This window comes from Tauraco erythrolophus, chromosome 28 (assembly GCF_009769465.1).
Source record: "Tauraco erythrolophus isolate bTauEry1 chromosome 28, bTauEry1.pri, whole genome shotgun sequence".
Taxonomy (NCBI): domain Eukaryota; kingdom Metazoa; phylum Chordata; class Aves; order Musophagiformes; family Musophagidae; genus Tauraco; species Tauraco erythrolophus.
In genome coordinates, this window is record NC_141492.1 from 2,855,673 (window position 1) to 2,875,719 (window position 20,047).

The 20,047-nt window shown below is 50.2% G+C and overlaps 1 protein-coding gene across 1 annotated transcript in view; it reads left to right on the forward strand.

Annotated features, from left to right (window-relative positions):
- LOC104371887 (fibrillin-2-like) overlaps positions 1–20,047 on the forward strand; it is a 101,205-nt gene that overhangs the window by 45,795 nt on the left and 35,363 nt on the right. The window contains exons 8-15 of the mRNA XM_086627866.1: positions 6,085–6,210; positions 13,206–13,358; positions 14,019–14,216; positions 14,860–15,003; positions 16,184–16,303; positions 17,960–18,085; positions 18,573–18,695; positions 19,472–19,747. Coding sequence (XP_086483992.1) covers positions 6,085–6,210; positions 13,206–13,358; positions 14,019–14,216; positions 14,860–15,003; positions 16,184–16,303; positions 17,960–18,085; positions 18,573–18,695; positions 19,472–19,747 — 1,266 coding nt within the window. The remainder of the gene's footprint in view (positions 1–6,084; positions 6,211–13,205; positions 13,359–14,018; positions 14,217–14,859; positions 15,004–16,183; positions 16,304–17,959; positions 18,086–18,572; positions 18,696–19,471; positions 19,748–20,047) is intronic.

A 20,047-nucleotide genomic window follows, 5' to 3' on the forward strand; every position in this document is an offset into this window, starting at 1 on the left:
TGCTTTGTGCAACAAGCCCTGTTCAAATCCACCCAGGGCAGATCCTTCTTGATGGTCTTCAGCATCTCCAGGAGACAGATTCTGCCAAGGGAGAACAAATCCTTTAATTACAAATCTCTCCTCTTTTTACTCACCCCATTCTTTTTAGCATTTGTAGGGTGACATGTTATGCTCTACTTAGATCCCTACAGGCTTGTCTTTTGTCGCTACTGCACAAAATTCCAAATTTTCTAATGAAGACAAGGGTTTATTTTTTACTCTGTTGAATCTCATTCATGTTCCTGAATTGGAGGGAACTTTCCTGCATTTTCCATGAGCCGAGCGGGTAGGCTGGCCCACTTTCCTCACAAATGGAACATGATAGCCATTTTATTAGAGTGTTTTCAATTTTCTTACAAAATGTCTACAGAAGAGCTCATTGTTTGGATCCATTAAAAGCTCATTTCCATGGATTTGGTGTGGTTTGGAGGGTTCCATTACTCTCCTCTGTGGTTTCTTTGTGCTTTCTGGAAGGGAAGGTCTGAGAGTCCCGTGCGCTGCACGAGAGAGGGCTGATGAGGCATGACCTCTGCTACGTGACACAGAGATGTTTTCTCCATCAAGTCCTGATTTTTTTTTTTTTTTAGCAAATGGAAAGGTTGGGGTTTCAACATGTCTGTGGGCACCCGTGTTGGATGGGCTTTGCAGACTGCAACTCTCTTTCTGAAGCTCTGTAGCCTTTGGCTTCCAGCATTTTCAGCCTTAACGATGAGGCCAACTCCAACCCAGTGAGTTGGAGACCAAGTCCAAAATCAACGTTTGCATTGAATTCTGCCATTGTCTGAAGAGCGGAGTGCACAGAATATTGCTTTAATTTTTAACAGAGAGTTGGAAAAGTCGTGAAGTAGCCAGGTTGGAGTTGGAAGAATTCCCTACCCAGAGCTGGCAGCTGGGTGTTAATGAGAGGTGTACGGATCCGTCCCACTGCGTCAAGCCCTCCGTGGACTTCAGCTCTGAATGAATCAAAACTATGAGACACTTTACAAAAGGAAAATCAAGAAGGCAAATATGTGGTGGGGAAGAACTGAAACAACAAAGCCCAGAGCTCAGTTTCTCAAAGTACAGGATGTGCGAGTCGGCTTGAGAAATTGGCTTTTTTTTCTGCTTCTTGGGTTGCTAACACTGCTCTCGTCTGAGTGAGGACTTTCAGGGGGGAAAAAAACCCTTTGCTGTTTGATTTAACCTTTTGAAATCCCTCTGTTTTTCCTTAAGAGTGGAATGCAGTTGCCGCCCCCACGCACGCACATGCACTTTTTCTTGGATGACTGACGTTCTGTCCTAAGTACCGACCCACCAAGATGCCTGCCTGTCAGCTGCCCTCCAGACCCCTGGCACGGCAAACTTCGGGAGAGAGATGCAGAAGTTTTGAGCTCTTATTTCTAATAGCACAACCAGCTTTTGCTTCATAAAGCTCTTTCCCTTCCAGTGTTCTGCAAATTGTAACCAAACACAGGCCCGTAATTAAATGACAGGGCAGGCTGTAGTGATAAAATCTCTTTGGCTGCAGGGGCCCAGGTGGGGGAAGTGTTTGCTGTAGATTTGCGTTGCTGCCTTTCCAGGTTTCAAGTCATGTCTGTCTGTCCAAGGGGCTCCGAGCATCAAAGAGCTCAAGGAGCACCACAAGGACAGAGGTGGTATCTCTGCTGCTTGCAAAAGGCAGCTGAAAGCTTTGGCTAGCTGAAGGCATCATTTCAGAGTGCCTGAGCAGCCAAACTGGAATGCATCTTTCTCTCTTGATATACGAGGGTATAACCTGCCCCGTGCACTTGGCCTCATGCGTGTTGAGATGGAGGTTTCACCTGATTCCTCAGGACTCGGAGTTGCAGCTGAAGTAAAACAGAAGGCGACGGTGTTTGTGACGGGTGGTGTGAGCAAGGAGGAGAGATTGAGGATTATTTCTCTGACCCATGGTGGGTCTCTGTCCGTGCCATAAGCCTCAGTTCGAAAGGCAGCTCAGCTCATCTTACTTAACCACATACGTTGCCAGTGTCTGAAGGGTTGGTGTGAGCTGAGTGGGATGGATTTCACTATGTCCAGCTTTGTAGGGGACAACTCTTCTGCTCTGTTTAGACATTTCCCTTCAGATGAGAGGAATTACTGCCTGGATGAGATGTTCTCTTTCTACTGAGTCTAAATGGCATCTAGAACAAACTCTGATGGAGGTGCCTGCTCTGAACTATCCAGCACATCTGACCACAACCCAACACACACCACTGTCCAGATCATTTCTGCAGTCTTTTCCTCTAGATGTCTAACAGTGTAGAACCTCTTATACCTCTTTTCTCTCGGAGCAAGGTGGGGCCTTTGTGGTGATGCAAATTAACCATCATCATCAGATGTCCTTGGCTGTCCCACCCTGCAGCCAAAGGCTGGTGTAGCGGGGTCACAGTGCCTGGGACACAATGGCAGAAGGCTCCTGGCAGTCCCTCTAATTTTAGAGAGAAAGATTAAGTTTATGAGGATGTTTCTGGAGGACCGAGGACAATGCTTACTCCTTGAGAGTCACCTCTGTGCAGCCAGATTTAGTGCTCCCTTGCCCTCCCTTGGATTTATTCCTGTGCTAAGGAATCCTTGTACAGGCATTGTTAGGTGAGTTGAATCCATCCCGAGCCTTGGAGAACTAGCCCTATCTCTGCCTACACAGACCAAAGATTATTTACCATTGGTGTAGGTCTGTCTGCTTCATTCCAGCCTGAATTTACAATGTCTCAGCTTCTCTTTTCATCTTCTCTTTTTGACACTGCGCTCCCACCATCATCTTTGTGTGTCTTTTTTCTATGACCCTGTCACATCCTCACAGTTTCTTGGATAAATTGAATGAGTCCTGTGAGTTCCTTAATGTCAGGTGGGTTTTTCCAAGCCTTGAGTCACAGAATCATGGAATGGTTTGGATTGGAAGGGACCTTCAAGATCATCCAGTTCCAACCCCCCTGCCATGGGCGGGGACACCCTCCACTACACCAGGTTGCCCAAAGCCTCATCCAACCTGGCCTTGAACACTTCCAAGGATGGGGCAGCCACAGCTTCTCTGGGCAACGTGCTCCAGTGCCTCACCACCCTCAGAGGGAAGAATTTCTTCCTTAGATCCCATGGAAATCTCCCCTCTTCCAGTTTAAAGCCATTGCCCCTTGCCTTGTCACTAGACTCTGAACCTCTCTGTTTTGTTAACATCCTCTCTTAAGAGCTGGCACCAAACAGAGCTGTGGCACCCAGGAATGATCCTGTTTAAAAGGTAACATCACCTACCTGCTTCTGCACAGTATTTCTCCCATGCATCTTCAGGGCTGCACTAGCATTGCTAGCCACTGCATGGCACTGTGAGATTGCAGGCAGACATTTCTGTCCTAATTCTCAAATTTTTCACAGTTTCACGCTGGAGAGGACACAGCTCACCACCCCTCTGGGTAGCCCACACCCATTTCTTACCGAAATTTCTTGCCCCTTTCTCAGATCTGTTGCTGTGGCTCACATCTGTCATCACGGCCAGGTCTTCTGGCTCCCAGTACAGACTTCTTCTGGTCCCTCCCTTGCTCTAATGGGGTGGGTTCAGGTAACTCCCATGTGTGTACGCTGCCTTCATCACTGAAGTCTGCTAGATGAGCTCTTCCAAAGGCATCCTCCACTCCCAGTCCCAGATGAGGGTCTTTGCTGTTCCACCTTTTTTTTTTTTACAGATTAGTCTTTGCCCTGCAGCAGCTCTAACCTCCACACATGCTAATGCCATCAGGCTGTGCAAGGCTGTTGTGCTGTTCACATCAGAAAAATCCCCTCGAAGGAGCAGACTTTGACCAGTTCCTTTTCATTACTTTCCTGCCAGCCCCAGGCAGCATCTGAATTGCCTCTAAAAATCCCCTTGTCCATTCACAACACCACGATAGATTTAAAATACAATAAATAAAGTTGCTGAGCAGAAATAATTTATTTTGCCAATTGCCAAGACACGTTTGTTGTTTTTTTTTTTATTGCCGCTGTAAAAACGATTGGGCAAATACTCCTTCTGTCTTTTACCACCACCTGGACCATGACCACCAACCAACTGCTTTGGGTGGATTAATTAGAGGTTGGACCTAATTTCATCTCAGCTTCTGCAACAGATTTCAGTTGGCAACAGAAAAAAACCTACAACGCTGCTCCCAGACAGCTCCATAGGGTCAGGTGCCCCCCAAGCATGGCTGGGCCCTGTACATTGAATTATATTGACATTTTGGTCAAAATTTGTTAAAAAGAAATTGCCCTTTACTTTTCCAAATAGCTGATTTGCCACTCTGTTCCCTTTGATTTTCTAAGTTTCAGGTTCCAAGTGGTGTCTGCACTCGCTGTCTCTCTCTGTATCATCTGTATAGGTACTTGTTGAATTTTCTGCTCTGCCCTCACCCTTTTCTCTTGCAGTTTGACTTCTGTTAAGCTGCAGCTTTCAGGCTTTCTGGGTGGTTTCCCATCTGTTGTTAACCAGAACTTTCATGAGGATATGAAGCTCTTTAAAAATGCAGTCTAAAAAGAGCCAAAGAAATAACTAACTCAAGAATTTTCTCAAGGTTGTAATACAAATGGCCTGGAAAGTTTGGAGAACTCTACAGTTCTCCAGAAAACTCAATAGTATCTCGTCTTTCCAGCTCAGTTCTTCCAGCATGGATTAAAATCTAGCTCTGAGCAAGATTTCAAATATAGGTGCTCTGTTTCAGGATCCAGACTCAGGTACCCAGGACCTTGGCAACGGGGCTCACCTCCACATTCAGCTCGCGGTGAGGGTCTGCCGTATCTCCACGCTAAACAGATGCTTGGAGAGCATGTGGTTGAGTTCAAACAGCAGAAGCGATGTTCCTGGGGTGATTGTCTCTGAATTTTGGTACTTTTGTAACCTTTCTGCAATTGTTGCCCTATGTCTGGGCACTGAGGCTGCCTGGTCCTGCTGATGTCCGAGTTCAGATGTTGGGCCTTGACAAAATCTTGTTGCGATATTCTCGTTTTCCATGCTCTTAAATCTAGAGAGGTGGACCTCACTGGTACGTTATAAGGTCACACACATGGCAGCAGGCTGCTGGAGAAGCAGCATGGGGCAGGGCTTGCTAACAGGGACGGTGTTTCTTTGATTGCCATGGATAATTAGATGTGATCTCTCCAAGGACTCCATGTATATCTCTATCTCGTTAATATTCCCTGGGATGAGATAAATAGTTCAAACTATGGCATGCTCATGGCATTGTTATGCAAATTGGTTCACACTAAAATAGGATTAGGAGGCTGAACCCACAGAGTGATATGTCCAGACCCTCTTGCCTTCTGCCCTGGATTTAGATGCCCAAATGTACTTGTCTTAAAATTGAACCAAATCTCTCCTGTCTGAAGAAATTCAGTGAACAATGCAGAAGCCCAATGTTTTTTAAAAACATGATGCTGTCTCTGATGTTGCATCTCTGCTTTCAGAGAGGTCTCCAAGTCACATGGAGGGACCTGCTGTCCAGCCACTCATGCACCTGCATAGACATATTTCTTTCTGTCCTGAAGCTTCCTTTGTACCCCAGGGAGCTCAACGTTTTAGATCATCCTACCCAAAGACCTGTGCTGTCAGTAGAAATAAGCAGGTGACTCCATGAATCCCTCTTGAGTCACTCTTCAGGGGCAATTCTTGTTTTATAGAATCACAGAACGGTTTGGGTTGGAAGGGATCTTCAAGATCATCTAGTTCCAACCCCCCTGCCATGGGCAGGGACACCCTCCGCTACACCAGATGACTCAAAGCTTCATCCAGCCTGGCCTTGAACACTTCCAGGGATGGGGCAGCCACAGCTTCTCTGGGCAACCTGTTCCAGTGCTTCGCCACCCTCAGAGGGAAGAATTTCTTCCCTAGATCTAACCTAAATCTACCCTCTTCTGTGTACTAACCCACTGCTGGGAGGTCACTTACAGTCTCAAGCATCCCATGACAACCTGGAACACCAGCTACTGTCCTCTGTGATCCCAGCTCTGGTCCCAGATCCACGCTGCAGGTAGGAGAGGAGGTGGTTTTCTGGGAAACATAATCACTGTTGGTTTGTTCTTTTCTAGATGTGGATGAATGCGGCGTGATCTCTGGCGTGTGTGATGGCGGCGAGTGCACCAACACGGCGGGCAGCTACGTGTGCACGTGTCCGCGTGGTTTCATGACCAGCCCTGACGGATCACGCTGCATTGGTAAGATGCTGAATAGAGTTCAGGACCACAGATACAGGGAGAGATCACACTCTGAAACCCAGACCTGGCCATTTGCAAGCCACTATGTGGTGATTGCCAGATTTGTGAATCGAAGGGCACGTTGTTCCTGCAATAGCTGGTAAATGCTCTTTCCCGTGTGCTGTCCTTGCGTGTGCCATGGCTGGCAGGGTCCGTGCTGGTCACAGGTTTTGATGCTGTAGCAGATAAGGGCTCTCTCCATCTCCATAGCTTGGACTGCAGGTGCCTCAGCGCTTGAAGTGTTGGACAGGAGGTTGCTGAGGACACTGGGAGGAGGACTGGGGTGGAAGGTGTCTGGCTGGGATAGTGGTCTGTTTGAAGAAGGATCCTTGTGCTCCTACTCACAGAACTGCACCAGGTAGCGGGAGAATCCCAAAATTCAAATCTCCTGCATTAGATGTCAGATGGGGAGAGGCACCAGTACTGCCCTGCATCTGAACCGCAGCTCAGTGCGTTTGTGGTGTGGGTAAGGCCAAGGGAAGGCTTGGAAGCCTCCCTGGAGCAAAGGGGCACCCAGTGATGGGAAACATCCCACAACAGCACATTCATCCACTTGCTTTGCAGAGGTGAAGGGGGGGAAAGGTTTACTCCACGTGTTTGCATAACCAATGCAAATAAACAGTGACTTTTATCACCTCCTCCTCCTTCCTGCTTACACCACGGGTGGTGGCTCATCGATCCCTACCGCCCCGAACAATCAGTAAGGCTGCAGACTCAGTTGGCTGAATCTCACTGAACTCAGCCTTTGGGAGTGAGTCGCTGGGCACCGAGCTGGTGGTCTGGATCCCCTCTGGAGCCAGTGGAGAGAGTGGTGTAACAGCTCAGGGCACCGCGGGCACCCGTCCCTGCCCCATCCCGAACCTGCAGGTTTACAAGGCTGTCGTGCAAGCTCTTACCTTGGTCCCCACCTCCCTCCCGTATTATCCCATTCCTGACAGCGAAATGACTTCCAGGCCCATCTGGAAATCCCGCTCTTGCGGTCCCCCATCCCACAGGCTGCACGAAGGGCTTGGTGGGGCTGGTGTGTGCCACTCCACCGGCTCTGACGTACCCCTTCACCCCCTCGTCTCAGTTTGGTTCGAGGTGTCTGTATTCCAAAGCTTCCCAGAACTGGCGTGAGCCCAGGCAAGTGTTCCCCAGACAGACGAGCTGTCCTGCCTCCAGACTACAGAGCCTGGAGTGAATCTTGCATGTTTAACAGATCAAAATTCCTTTCCAAGCCTTGTAAATATTTGATGGTCCATTTCTCTTTGTAACAGACAGCAGTTTCTGTGATAAATAGATCAGCTCTCTGTTTACTCGCTCTCAGCAGGGGCACTTACTGTAGTCAGAATGAATCCCAGGGTTCATCTCACCGTTCAGAAAGTTAATTTGCCTTTAGAAAGGCAAAGATGGAAGGATTTGTGAAGAGGAACTGTAACACAAAAGGCAAAGATCATTGTTAGTGCAATGGAAAACATCAGGTACAGCTTTCTGTTGAAAGTCCTGGAGATTATTACAGGAAAAAAAAAAAAAATCATTTCCAAATTCTTTTATATCCACAGAACCTGGAGTGAAAATTAATCATGTTCTAGTTCCGGAAAAAAAATATGTTGTAAAGTATAAAGTATGAGTCACCTTGTTTGGGAATCTGATAGATTTTAATGAGAATGAAATTCTTTTCCTCCCTCTTTCCCAGACCCTGCCATAAGCCTGGAGGGGTGTGACGGCTGTCAGATGAGTCATATGGACATTTCCCCACTTTCCTTGAAACCAAGTGCTTCAAGAAATGAAAACTAAATAAAATTAGAAAGCCCAAATTTAAAAATAGTCCAAAGCTTAGTTAGCTGCAGTGGGCTATGACTGCATCTCAGCTCGATACATCGTGCTCCAGCCGTTTCCCTGAGCTCATATATGCTGCTGGTGTGCTGTCACAGTTTGGGACACACAATATTTTTTCTGGCAAAATGCTCAGTTGCCATTGGGATGATGTTGCCCTGGGATCCATATTTTGCAAACCCTGCTTCTGTCGTCTGAGGGGTTTTTAGTGCTCGTTTTGAGAGTTTATGGTAGTTTAAGCCCACAATTTACGTCCTGTGAAATAAATCAAATAAATAGTTTGTAAAATTGAAATTTCATAAATAACGTGGCCACCCTTAGAGCACAGACAGCATCAGAGAGATGTCACACTGCCACCTCTCAGATGTTTAGACTGGAAACGACTGCAGTATCTCATATATCACAGGGCACCAGCACTGGGTATGTGGTGACTTTATAGTGGCAGCCTCGATATATTCCCATCCCTTTCCCCTCCCTTTTTACTAAAGTAAACACCTTTTTATTGCATTTAAATAATCTCCTGTAGTTTTTGCAGCTGAAACAGCAAGACACTGAGCTTGAGTTGATCCCAAATCTCATTAGCTGCTTTCACTGCCTTCCTCAGTAAAATGCAAACAGCGGCGTAGCTGGAGAAAGTCCGTCATGGTTTGAAACGAGCAGTTCCCGAGCGATTCAGCCACCTGTGCGTGACACAAAGAATCCAGTTCCACACATGTTCATAACAGTTTCTTTCATTTTTGCTTGTAAAAGACAGGCTCGGTGTTTCGCAGGCTGCAGAAGGATCTGCTCTGGCAGGCTGGGAGCATTTTTTTTTTTTCCTTTTTCGGTACAGTGGGTTGCTTTTCAAGAATCTCTTAAAAGAAGAATTTCCAAATGAGAAAAAATGGCCTTTCAGACGCATTTCCAGACATGCACATGGTGTTCCCTTGTTCGTTGCAAGTCAGCACTCCTGCACATTGCTTTCTGTGCTCTTTTTCCCTGATAGTGCAGCAAAGCTCGGAGAGATTTGGGTCTTATCTCTCCTTAGGCAACATCAGCAGATTTGCTGCCTAACATTCCGGATAGGGCCAGATCTTGCTTATTGTTGCAAAGTCCTGGGCTCAGAGAAGGTTGTGAGCGTGTTACTGAGGGCATCACCTGCCTGGAGAACCCTTTTTTGCCTGCTTTGATCATTCTCCAGGAAAGGAAAGAGCAAGAGGAAAAAGGAAATGTGAAGAGATAATATTTATGAGGGCAAGAAATTACGAAAGGGAAGTGGTGTGAAGGTCATAGGCTCGAAATAGATTGATAAAGAGCTGGAGAGGGGCCCTGAGCAGGGCACCCTGGCAGCTCCCAAGGCATCGAGGGAGCTGGGGATGCTGCCAAGCAGAGCTCTGCCTGGGCACCTGCAGGGACCAGAGGGTGTAAAAAGGCTCCGTAGCTACTGGGACTCCAGTACGTAGCTGTGCAGGGACCTGGGCTGTAGAGCATTTCGCTCTGGAGGGAATAATTTTTTATCAGATCGTTTCAGGGATGCGTTTATGCCTCATCCTTATAATAGTCGAAGCAGGAGGTGAATTTAGAGAAGAGCAAACAGCCAGAGAGGGGGTGAATTTATTATAGCCCTTGCCAGCAAAGGAACTGTCCTGCGATAACGCCCGGAGCACTGAGACAGCAGAAGCGTTGGTGGCCAAGGTGTGCCGTGGATGTTGCCATTTGGTGGGAGCTGTGCACGGAGGGATGCTTTGTGCCTTCGTTCTGGCATGACTCTTTGGTGACACAGACCAACCCATCTAGCTTAATATTACCCAGACGAGAATGAAATTGGTCAGTTTTCCAGAAACAGAGGACATACGATGGCATCCATTGGTCAAGACCGAGCGTCCTCACCGCAGTATGGGGCTCCTTTTGCACCTTCTTCCTTGCAAGCTGAGCACTGCTGGACATCTTGGGTGGGAACCTTTGGCTACGTGCTGCTGTGTTGCAGCTCCCTTCTGAGCTGGGAGCCCTCAGGTCCTTTGTAGTCAGAGCCAACTGGCTTTTGCAACTGCTTTGGTTGAGTCAATTGAGCTTCTCAGTTTCTGTACACGATGAGACACAAAGTGAGAGAAATACCCACCCTTTAAAGTTCCCTCCTGGGAAGCAGCACCAGCACTTTCTATTCCTCCATCTCTTCCTGCCCCTATCCCACCACCAAAGAAACAAACCAGGTTTTCATCAGGATGAAAATTGCAAAATCCCGTGCAGGCACACAGCAGATCTTAGACACTTTGTGCAGACCACAAAGAGGATGTCCATGTTGAAAGGGAAGAGAGAGATTAGCCACGCTGGATGCAGAGGGTGCAGCTCCTGGTGTGGGGCTTTTCCTGGGCATCAGGGCATCATGGCCCGGCATGCATAGACTTCTCCAGACCCTGGCAGGAAGGTCTAGCTTGGAGTCGCTCCTGCCCCACTATCACAAGCAGCCCAAGCACCATCTCCTGCTCTGTGGCTCCCGGCCGGACCTTGTAAAGCACCCACAGCCCCTCTGCATCCGAGAGCTGACGGACCCCTGGCTCTGTCCCCCACCTCTGTGCGCTGTCTGATCTCGTGTGGAATTTTACCTCCTTTCCCACCTGCAGCACTGTCTGATTTACTGAGGTTTTTGTGCAAACCTGTTCCCTTAACAGCTGCGGAGGGAGGCAGAACAAAACCACGCCGGCTTTGCGCTCCTACCTCCAGCGTGTGGGTGGTCCTGCAGGAGGTCACAGAGGGACTGCAGGGACCCACTGTTCTTTCCATCCACCCCTCTCTCTGCCCAAGGCAGCTCCAGCTGAGTTTTCAATTAGTTCTGACCTTCATTTCGGAGCGAGATTATTCCAAACTGCAGCAAAGACAGCTGAATTTAATCAGCATTTGTCCAGATGAATAAAGGCTGGACCGTTCCCACCGCTACACAAGCTGCTGTGACCCCCCTGCCTTGTCAAACTTGTCAGCACGTGTCTGGCTGGGGGGAAGGCGGTTGCGTTCTCCGAATCGCTCCTTGCCCCTTGGCTGGCAGGCTGGCACCGTGGAGCGCAGCTTTGGGGACCTCAGGCATCCCACAGAAGAACAGGAGGAGTTGGGTGGGATCCGTCCTCTCTAATGCCCAAAGGGTTTATTCCAAACTGCCACTCTGACATCCAGAAGTTCATTTAAGCTCAGCCCTAAGTCCTGGCTTAGTTAAACTCATGTCAAAGGTTTGAGGTGTAGCTTTTCTTTGGTCCAGCTATCCCACCCTGGCTTGTTCAGAGAGCAGCTTCTTTCTGGAGTAAGAGAGGGCTGAACGCTGATGCTAAAGTAACACCAACCTGTCCATGTGCTGTGGTAGCCCTCTCCTACATTCCAGAATCTGCTGAAAGCTGCAAAGATGTGAGCATTGCTCTTGCACTCTTGCCACTTGCCAGAGGTGAAGGGCTCCAGGTGACCCAGACACCCATGTGGCTTGTGCTTCTCTTCGTTAGGATTAGGAGGTAATCCAGGGTTGCATTCAATCCCCTCGCTCAAGTTTCCCTCCTCCTGGTCTGTCTGTCTTTCTGCAAGTCTCTTGGGTGGAGGAAGTTTTCCTAAAAAGGAATAGTTCACGCTGAACTCGGTGCTGCAGAGTGGTGGGAAGGATGTATCTGAGAAAAGACCTGCTGGTTTGGTCACCCTGGCTTTAAGTAAGGTCACTGTCCTCTGCAAGTGGCTGAGCTGTGATTAGAGAAGCAGTGTAACCACAGCCCACAGATCAAACAGCGCCGTGCAATTAATTTCAATTATATTCCAGGAAAGTGTCAGCCTGCTGGCTAACGTCAGTCTAGAGGCACAGATGACGAATCAAACCAGACTTTCCCCCTCATTAATTTACTTGAGAAACAAGGCCGGGAGATGAACGAGTGGAAGATTCCAGGTTTTCCTAGAGGACTTGGTGCCAGACGGAGCCTGCTAGACGTGTGAAAGACCCTCAGTCTCCTGGGCCTTGTCCAGAAGCCACACACACCGAACACCGGTGCCAGGCGTGGTGTCTGTGGCTTTGGCCAGGCTCGTGGACTTTGACCACCATCCAGGGCTCGTTCTGCTCCCAGCTCAGCCCAGGCTGTGAGAACTAACCCATGACCTGAAACAGGCATCCACTGGAAATGGGAGTGATCAGGCTGGAGGGATGTGGAATTGGGAATAGCTCCATTTGTTTCACGAGGGATGCTGAGACTACTGGGATCTGGCAGGGAATGCTTCCTCATGGGCAGGTTGGGACATGGGACATTTACCATTAAATCAGTTCTGGGAAGGAGAGCCAGGTCCTTGCCCAAGAGAGGAGAAGACACTTGCCACTCCATGTGGCTGAGTTCAGGGCCTGTTGTACTGTTGTGTTGGCACCGATGGCCAACCCTCGGTCAGAAATGTAATCCAACTAAACAAGACAGACACTAACGTCAGGAGGAACCTGAAGAACGGAGATAGCAGCCCCAGGGTGCAGTTTTATGGAATAGTGGTTTTAGTCCAGAACAGTTTATCAGTCCCTGATGAGGGGATGGGTCAGGCTGGTCCAGTAGTGGAAACATCAACGTTTGCAGTGGTCTCCTGCAAACCACCTTCCCTCAGCCTGTTCCCTCTCCCAGCTGGTGTGTTGGGTCAGTGGGGAAACCCATCCCTGACAGCTCTCCTCAGTGTAGAAACTCTAGTGAGTGGAGGGAGACACCTGTAAATAATCCCATTTCTTCGGGAAGGTGAGGAAACATGGGATGAGGTGGGGGATCTCATCTATTTTCTGCTCTGTGAATTCAGCCAGAATCTGCCGGCTCAGCTTGTCCTTCCTGCAGGGCAGGGAATGCAGCTCCCAATGGACAATCTGACGGAGAGGGATTGTCCACCTACTGCCTGTTTCTGGCTCTCAGTCAGGCTGCTTATAGAACTTAGGAGCTCAAATGGGAATGTGAGATCTAATGCTGGGGAACAGGCCTGGTCCTACAGCCTTGATGTGCTCCAGATGGAGGTGCTGGAGGACCTTGTGATCTGGGAGCATGAGACAGAACAGGAGGTCAGACTGGAACACTGGAAAGCCAGAGGAGATGCCATTGGGAGCAGGCGTTCAGGACCTGACCAAGAGTATGGTGATGGCACGCTGTGAATGCATCTCCTTCTCTTCTCCTTCTCTGCAGACCAGCGGATTGGGACGTGTTTCTCTGCTCTGATCGGAGGCCGCTGTGCCGGAGACCTCCCAGGCCAGTACACCAAGATGCAGTGCTGCTGTGACTCAGGGCGTTGCTGGGCTATCGGTCAGACCCCAGAGATGTGCCCTGTCCGGGGCTCTGGTAAGTGCAACACAAAGGACTTCCACCTGCTGCTGGGCCAAGTCGTGGCTCCGATGGCCCTAGTGATACCCCAGGCTTGGCATAGAGCATCACCAACATAACACCCAGAAAAAGGTCATGTGGGGATGCTGGTTCCCCTGCCTGGGTCTCCTCTGAAGCTGAGCCAGATGAGTTCAGCCAAGGCAAGAATTTATCCCTTTCCTCCTACCCCTTCAGCTCTCTCTGCTCCCACCACAACTGAACCTTGGGGCCAAATGAGGGTGAGCCCAGGCAGCAGAAGGCCTTGAGGAGGCACAGCGCTGTAGATCCATCTCCCTGCCTCTCTTCTTTCGCCACCAGCTCTGAGCAGGGCAGAGCTTTACAGCGTCTGGCACCTTCCCGTGTCCTGTCCTTCCCTGCGTGGGGGGAGCCCACGGTGCCAGCTGTCCCACGCACCCCGAGAAGCTGTTGCCAAACACCCTGGCGAGCTTTGTCTCATCATCTGCTCCAGAGTGGAGGGTGTTAAAGCCCTCCTCACCCATCTGCCCTGTTCCCATCACCACCCACCCTCTTTGCTCCCTGCCAGTTCGTCTCCATCCCTCTGTTCTCTGCGCTCTGGCAGAGGCAGGAGGGGGATTCAGGCACTCTTGGAAAAGCACTGAGGCAGCTGTTTTGTTTCAGATGAATACCGCAGGCTTTGCATCGAAGGACTCCCAGTCGTGCCAGGGTTCCCTGGGAACTTTCCAGGAATTCCTGGATTCGGGCCCAATGGTGTTGGGCCGGGACTCAACGGGCCTGGAGGCATTGGACCAAACGGGGCGAATGGACAAGGCGGGATCCCAGGTCTGCCTGGAATGGGCCCAGGAAGTTCAAGCATTGGTAATTAAAATTACTTTCTTCCTGTGCTGACCCAGTTTGGCTGCTGGTCTCGGAACACAGGCAGCGTGTCCGCCTGTGTGCCGAACCGCTCCTCCGAGCCGTGAACGCACGAGCGGAACGCCCGTGCTCTTCGCCAGCTGCAAGGTTTATTTTGACACGGGGGGAGCGATGGGATGTGACACTAACGCTGTGCAGGATGCTGAGCCCAGAAGCAGATCAAACAGTGTCTGCTGGCAGAGCAAGGGAGCCAAAGCTGGCTCCAGCGCGGAATATCTTTCTAATTACCAGCTAGGAATGAAGCTTTCACGTCACCGCCTCGCTCTCTGCCTCCCCAAAACAAAACTGGTTTTCCTACCACCTTGGATAAGGGCTGAGGCTTGTGAAAATGCGTTGGATGTCAATAAATATTGACTCTCCGAGAGGCTGTGCCATCTTGTGCGCGTCAGCAGAGTGGGGCACGTCTGCCAGCGCTGCAGCACCCTGCCAGGCAGCTGAGGTTGTACCTGCAGCCCCATGTGTGGTCGTTCAGAGTGCCAGGACCACTGATCCATCAGTGTTTGGGCTTACCGACCCTGCTTGCTGGGGACAGCCAGGGGAAGGGAGCTGCGATCCTCTTCCCGATGGCTGTCTCCGTGCTTTCCAGGAACCGCCACTCTAAACCAGACCATTGACATCTGCAAACATTTCACCAACCTCTGCCTGAACGGACGCTGCATCCCCACCCCGTCCAGCTACCGCTGCGAGTGCAACATGGGCTACAAGCAGGACGTGCGCGGAGAGTGCATTGGTGAGTAGGTTCTGCTCGACACACGCGGGTCAGCTCCAGCCGTGCCCTGTGCCTGCTCCTACCAGCACCTCGAGCTGCTGCCCCGGCAGCCCCATGCCAGTTGGAGCTCCCCACAAGGGGCTGGAGGTAGAGGGCTTGTGTCAGGTAACGAAGCAGCGTGATGGGAAGGATGTGTCTGCCCCTGAGGAACATCCAGGGTGACAACTCTGGTAGCCACAACGTTGCCATTGGCTTAGCGGTAGCCGTTCACACCACGGGAAGCCCCATATAACCAGCCCCTGGGCAGGGCACTCTGCTAGTTACTGGGCTGCTGCCTGCCCTGCTTACCCCGAGCTGCAGCCCCCAGTCACCCCAGCTAGCTGGTGGCTGTGGAAGCCTTCTCAGAAGCTTGAGATCTCCAAGGATGTAGAATTAGAAGGATGGCATCTTTCAAAAGAATTACCGTTTTACAAGTAAGTGAGCTGTTTTTTCTGAGAACTGTAAGGAGACTAGGACCTGCTGAAAGAAAAGGGTGTCCACCCACTGCATCTGCAAGGAACAGTCTTCCTATGCTGACATCTTCATGCAAGCAGACCTTCCAAGGGCTGAAATAGCTGTTCAGTCCTTAGGTTACGTGGAGATCCAGCACCTGGAAGTCCCTAGCAGCTGAAGGCAGTGGTGGATGTCATGGCTGCAAGTATGCCCAGCTAGAAGAACTCTTCAAATTCTTCCCTCTGAGGGTGGTGAGGCGCTGGACCAGGTTGCCCAGAGACGTTGTAGATGCCCCATCCCTGGAAGTGTTGAAGGCCAGGTTGGATGAGGCTTTGGGCAACCTGGTGTAGTGGAGGGTGTCCCTGCCCATGGCAGGGGGTTGGAACTGGATGATCTTCGAGGTCCCTTCCAACCCAAACCATTCTGTGATTCTATGATTCTATACTGGAACCAACACTATTTAATACCTTCATTGATGACACAGCGAGTTTGCGGATGACACCAAGCTGAGTGGTGCAGTTGATTCGCTTGAGGGAAGAGATGCCATCCAGAGGGACCTCCCTGGCCATGCTATCAGGATACTGAGCGCTGGTGTTGAAAGGACGGGCTCAGCAGCTCACCTGAGGCAGCCTTTGTTGCCTGTCCTGGTGTCTTGCTGAGCATTCCCTGCATAATGGTGCCTCACAGGCGTGGGCTTTTCTCCTTGCAGATGTGGATGAGTGCTCCAGCAGCCCCTGCGTGCATGGTGACTGCGTGAACACACCTGGTTCCTACCACTGCAAGTGTCACGAAGGCTTCCAGAGCACCCCCACGAAGCAGGCTTGCATCGGTACGTGTTTTCCGTCCCTCCTTTTGGGAGGATGTGCTGTGGTCCAAGAGTCTCAGCAGGGTTATCGGAGACTTCAGTACCAAAGGAAAGTGGTTTTAAAGGGGAAACAGAGTCAGGAGTCTCCAGCACCAAACAACCTCCCAGCCAGGTGTGTGATGGGATTTCAGAACAACTTAGATGAGCTGCCGGCAGTGTCCTGAAATCTGTCTAGGAGCAGTGTCCTCTACCTTTATCTACCTTAAAATTGGGTGGGAGCAATCAAGGAACTTACAGAGTCCTTTTCAAGAGCAGAACTCTTTTGTTTTGACAAAAGGTAGGATTTTGAGGAATTTTTGTACCAACGTAGAGATTGTGATTGCTAGCAAAGTTGTTCTGTCCGTGGCTTGCAGCAAGATGGTGCTCTAGGTGAAGGACTGCTAAAAAAGAATGATGGGAAGGTAATGTCCCATGTGAACAAGAAGCAAAGGCAGATTTCCCTGTCAGTGCCTGATCTTTGATTTTTATTTTTTTAATTTAATTTGCTGTCTAGTGGCTTCTGATGAAGGGGTTTCCAAAGGATCCTCCAATTCCCTGACGATGTGAAAGGCTTTTCCCGATTTCCAAACTAAATCTTTCAAGCTGAATTCTTCTTGTGATTCTCTTTCTGGCCATGAAAATTGGTTCATCGCTGTCTCCTTTACAACACTTTTTACGTGCTGGGAAACTGCAACTTGTAACCCTCCTGTCATCTCCCTTCTAGACTAAACAAATGCAAGTCTCAATCTCTTCTCATAGATAATGTTTCTAAGCTTCTCATTGTTCTTGTTTTTATCTTCTCAACTTCCTCCATTTTGTCTTTATCTTTTCTAACGTGCTGTGCCAAAATTGGATATAATTCTTCAGCTGTGACCTCTCTAGCTGTCATGACAAGAAACTGCCCCATGGGGCTTGCGCACAGCTCTTCCGTTGATACAGCCCCAAAGGAGGTTTCCTTCTGTGCAAGGCCACCCCATTTCACCTGTGATTCAGATCCTTTTCTACCAGGCTGCTCTCAGGCTAATTTCTCCACGTTAGGAGAAGTCTACAAAGTGTCTGGATCGTGCATTGCTGCTGGGGTCAGGCTATTGGTTTCCTATAATTTGCTCATAACGTAGCCCATCCTGTCTTCCTCAGCTCTTGATAAAGGGTCAGTAACAGCCCCCTTCCTAAGATAGTCTTCTTCCTTTCGTCTTTACCCAGAAACGTTCAGTGTCCTCCTTCCCAGAGCAAGTGGACATCGTATTCGTGATGCACTGGGACCACATCTCTGTGGCACTTCCTAGCAGGCCTGAATCCGTGGCTGTTTTTCTGATGGCTTTTGCTGCCTGCTATGGATTTGAACAGCCCTGGGATAATTTGGGTTGCAAAGGAGACCCTGGGGTGGGAGGCTGACAAAGACACCATGGAGGGCCTGAGATCCCAGAGCTGTAACTTTACAAATGTAGTGATGCTTCCAGCAGACTTTTTCCGCGTCTTTTCCATCTCCTGCAGTTCATACAGAGGGGAAGAGTGTGGTCCTGGAGCAAGGGCACTCTGAGTGGCTGAGAGCACTTGCCTGGTTTTCTCACGGAGCAGATTAAGCTGGAACTGCTTCTCACTCCACCTGCTGCTACTTTCTTATGTTTATTTCCCTGGCAGATATCGATGAGTGCATCATGAATGGAGTGATGTGTCGGAACGGCCGCTGTGTTAACACTGACGGCAGCTTCCAGTGTATCTGCAATGCTGGCTTTGAAATCACCCCCGATGGCAAGAACTGTGTTGGTAAGCTGTTTCCTGATGTGCCTTGGGGAGGGTGGGACTGAGCTGAGACTACGTCTTCCCTGGATATTGGTGGATACTTTAATCTGTGCTGGACTCCCTTCATCTCTAGGGCAGAGTGCATCTGAAAATGAGAGAACTGAAATAGGAAGGTGTTTTTATAAGGGTACTAGTGCTCCTGGAGTGCTCCTGGAGGTTTTGAGATCCAGGAGCATTGAGCAGGGCTGGGTCTGGAGGGAGGACATTCTCCAGCAGCCAGTGTCTGAGTCCTGCTGCAAACTACACTGGCTGACCAGAGTACCAGAAGCAGCAGAGACACAGCAGGACAGCTCTCATCAGGAGCAGCAGTGGGAACTCTGCCTCGAGGATTAGAACCCACTGCCATAAGAAGAAATTTGACCACGAGATGGGAGACAGAGAGTTTTTGAGCACGAGAGATTCTTGCTGCAGCTCTCAGGCTCAGCTCATGTTTGGTGTTTGTCCTCCTCAGATCATGATGAATGTGCCACGACCAACATGTGCCTCAACGGGATGTGTATCAATGAGGACGGCAGCTTCAAATGTATCTGCAAGCCCGGTTTTGTGCTGGCTCCCAACGGGCGGTACTGTGTCGGTGCGTACATCCCCAGGCTTGGTCTCTGCCCTCTTCCCAGCCTGCTGTCCACGTTCCTGGGGACTTGCGATGTGTCTGAGGCCATGGGGAGCTGAGAAAAACCAAGGCTGTTGCCAGACATGTCCTGCTTTGCCACCAGAAGTTACCTTCTCTCAGCAGAATCATAGGATCATAGAATGGCATAGGCTGGAAAGGACCTTAGAGATCATCTAATCCAACCTCCCTGTCATGGGCAGGGAAAATGTTCTTGCACCTCCACTACTTCAGTACAATTTGGAGTTTAAATCCTGTTTCTGGAGGAGGTTAAGCAGGGCTATGAAGCTCTGCATGGCCAACGTGAGCTGGCAGCAGCCATCTGCACAGCTTCCCCAGCCTCTACAGCACGTTCCACTATGGTTTGTGTGCCATCTCCCAAAGCCGGGAAGGTTAGGATGTGAAGGTAGAGTGGAGAAAGGAGGAGAACATAGTGTTTCTTTGATGCTGCTGTGACATGGGGTGAATTTCCTTGTTCACTGCCCCATGAGCAGAGCAGAGACCAGACCCTGCTACTCTGAGAAGGGGCTGGATCTCAGAAGACTGAAGCAACCCAGGTCCCTGTTCCTTCCCTTGAACCATGAGGGGCACCCAGCAGAGCGTGCAGGGGATGTGATGCTCTAAACTGCACCTCTGGCTCCCTCTTAGTCTCCAAGTCCCCCTGCAAAAATATTCCAAATCCCCTGTCCGTGTGTCCTGCAGCCTGTGGAGAAGTAACAGCCAGTTTGTCCTTCCTCTTCCAGACATCGACGAGTGCGAGACACCGGGAATCTGCATGAATGGCTGGTGCATTAACACCGAGGGCTCCTTCCGCTGCGAGTGCCTGGGGGGCCTGGCGATCGGCGTGGATGGACGGGTCTGCGTGGACACCCACATGCGCAGCACCTGCTACGGGGGCATTAAAAAGGGCACGTGCGCTCGTCCCTTTCCGGGAGCAGTCACCAAGTCTGAGTGCTGCTGTGCTAACCCAGACCATGGCTTCGGAGAGCCCTGCCAGCCCTGTCCGGCCAAAAACTCTGGTGAGCAACTCTTCCATCTGAATTTGCAAAAAGCCAGGAAGGTGCTCAGAGACATCCTGAGTCCCTGATGGGTTCTTCCTGAGATGGCCTGGGCAGCTTGGCAGCGACGTGGGAAAGCCATAGGCAGGGGGAAAGCCATGCCAGGCAGTCTGGTGTAGATTGGATCCATGAACCCGGTGCCGATCTCGTTGCAGGGATTCTCGCAGTGTTGGGCTACTGGCTGCCAGTATCGGCTCTAAAATCCACATTGCTAAGTGTAAACGGCCACTGCTTGGAAGCCCCCAGATGACATTCTGACAA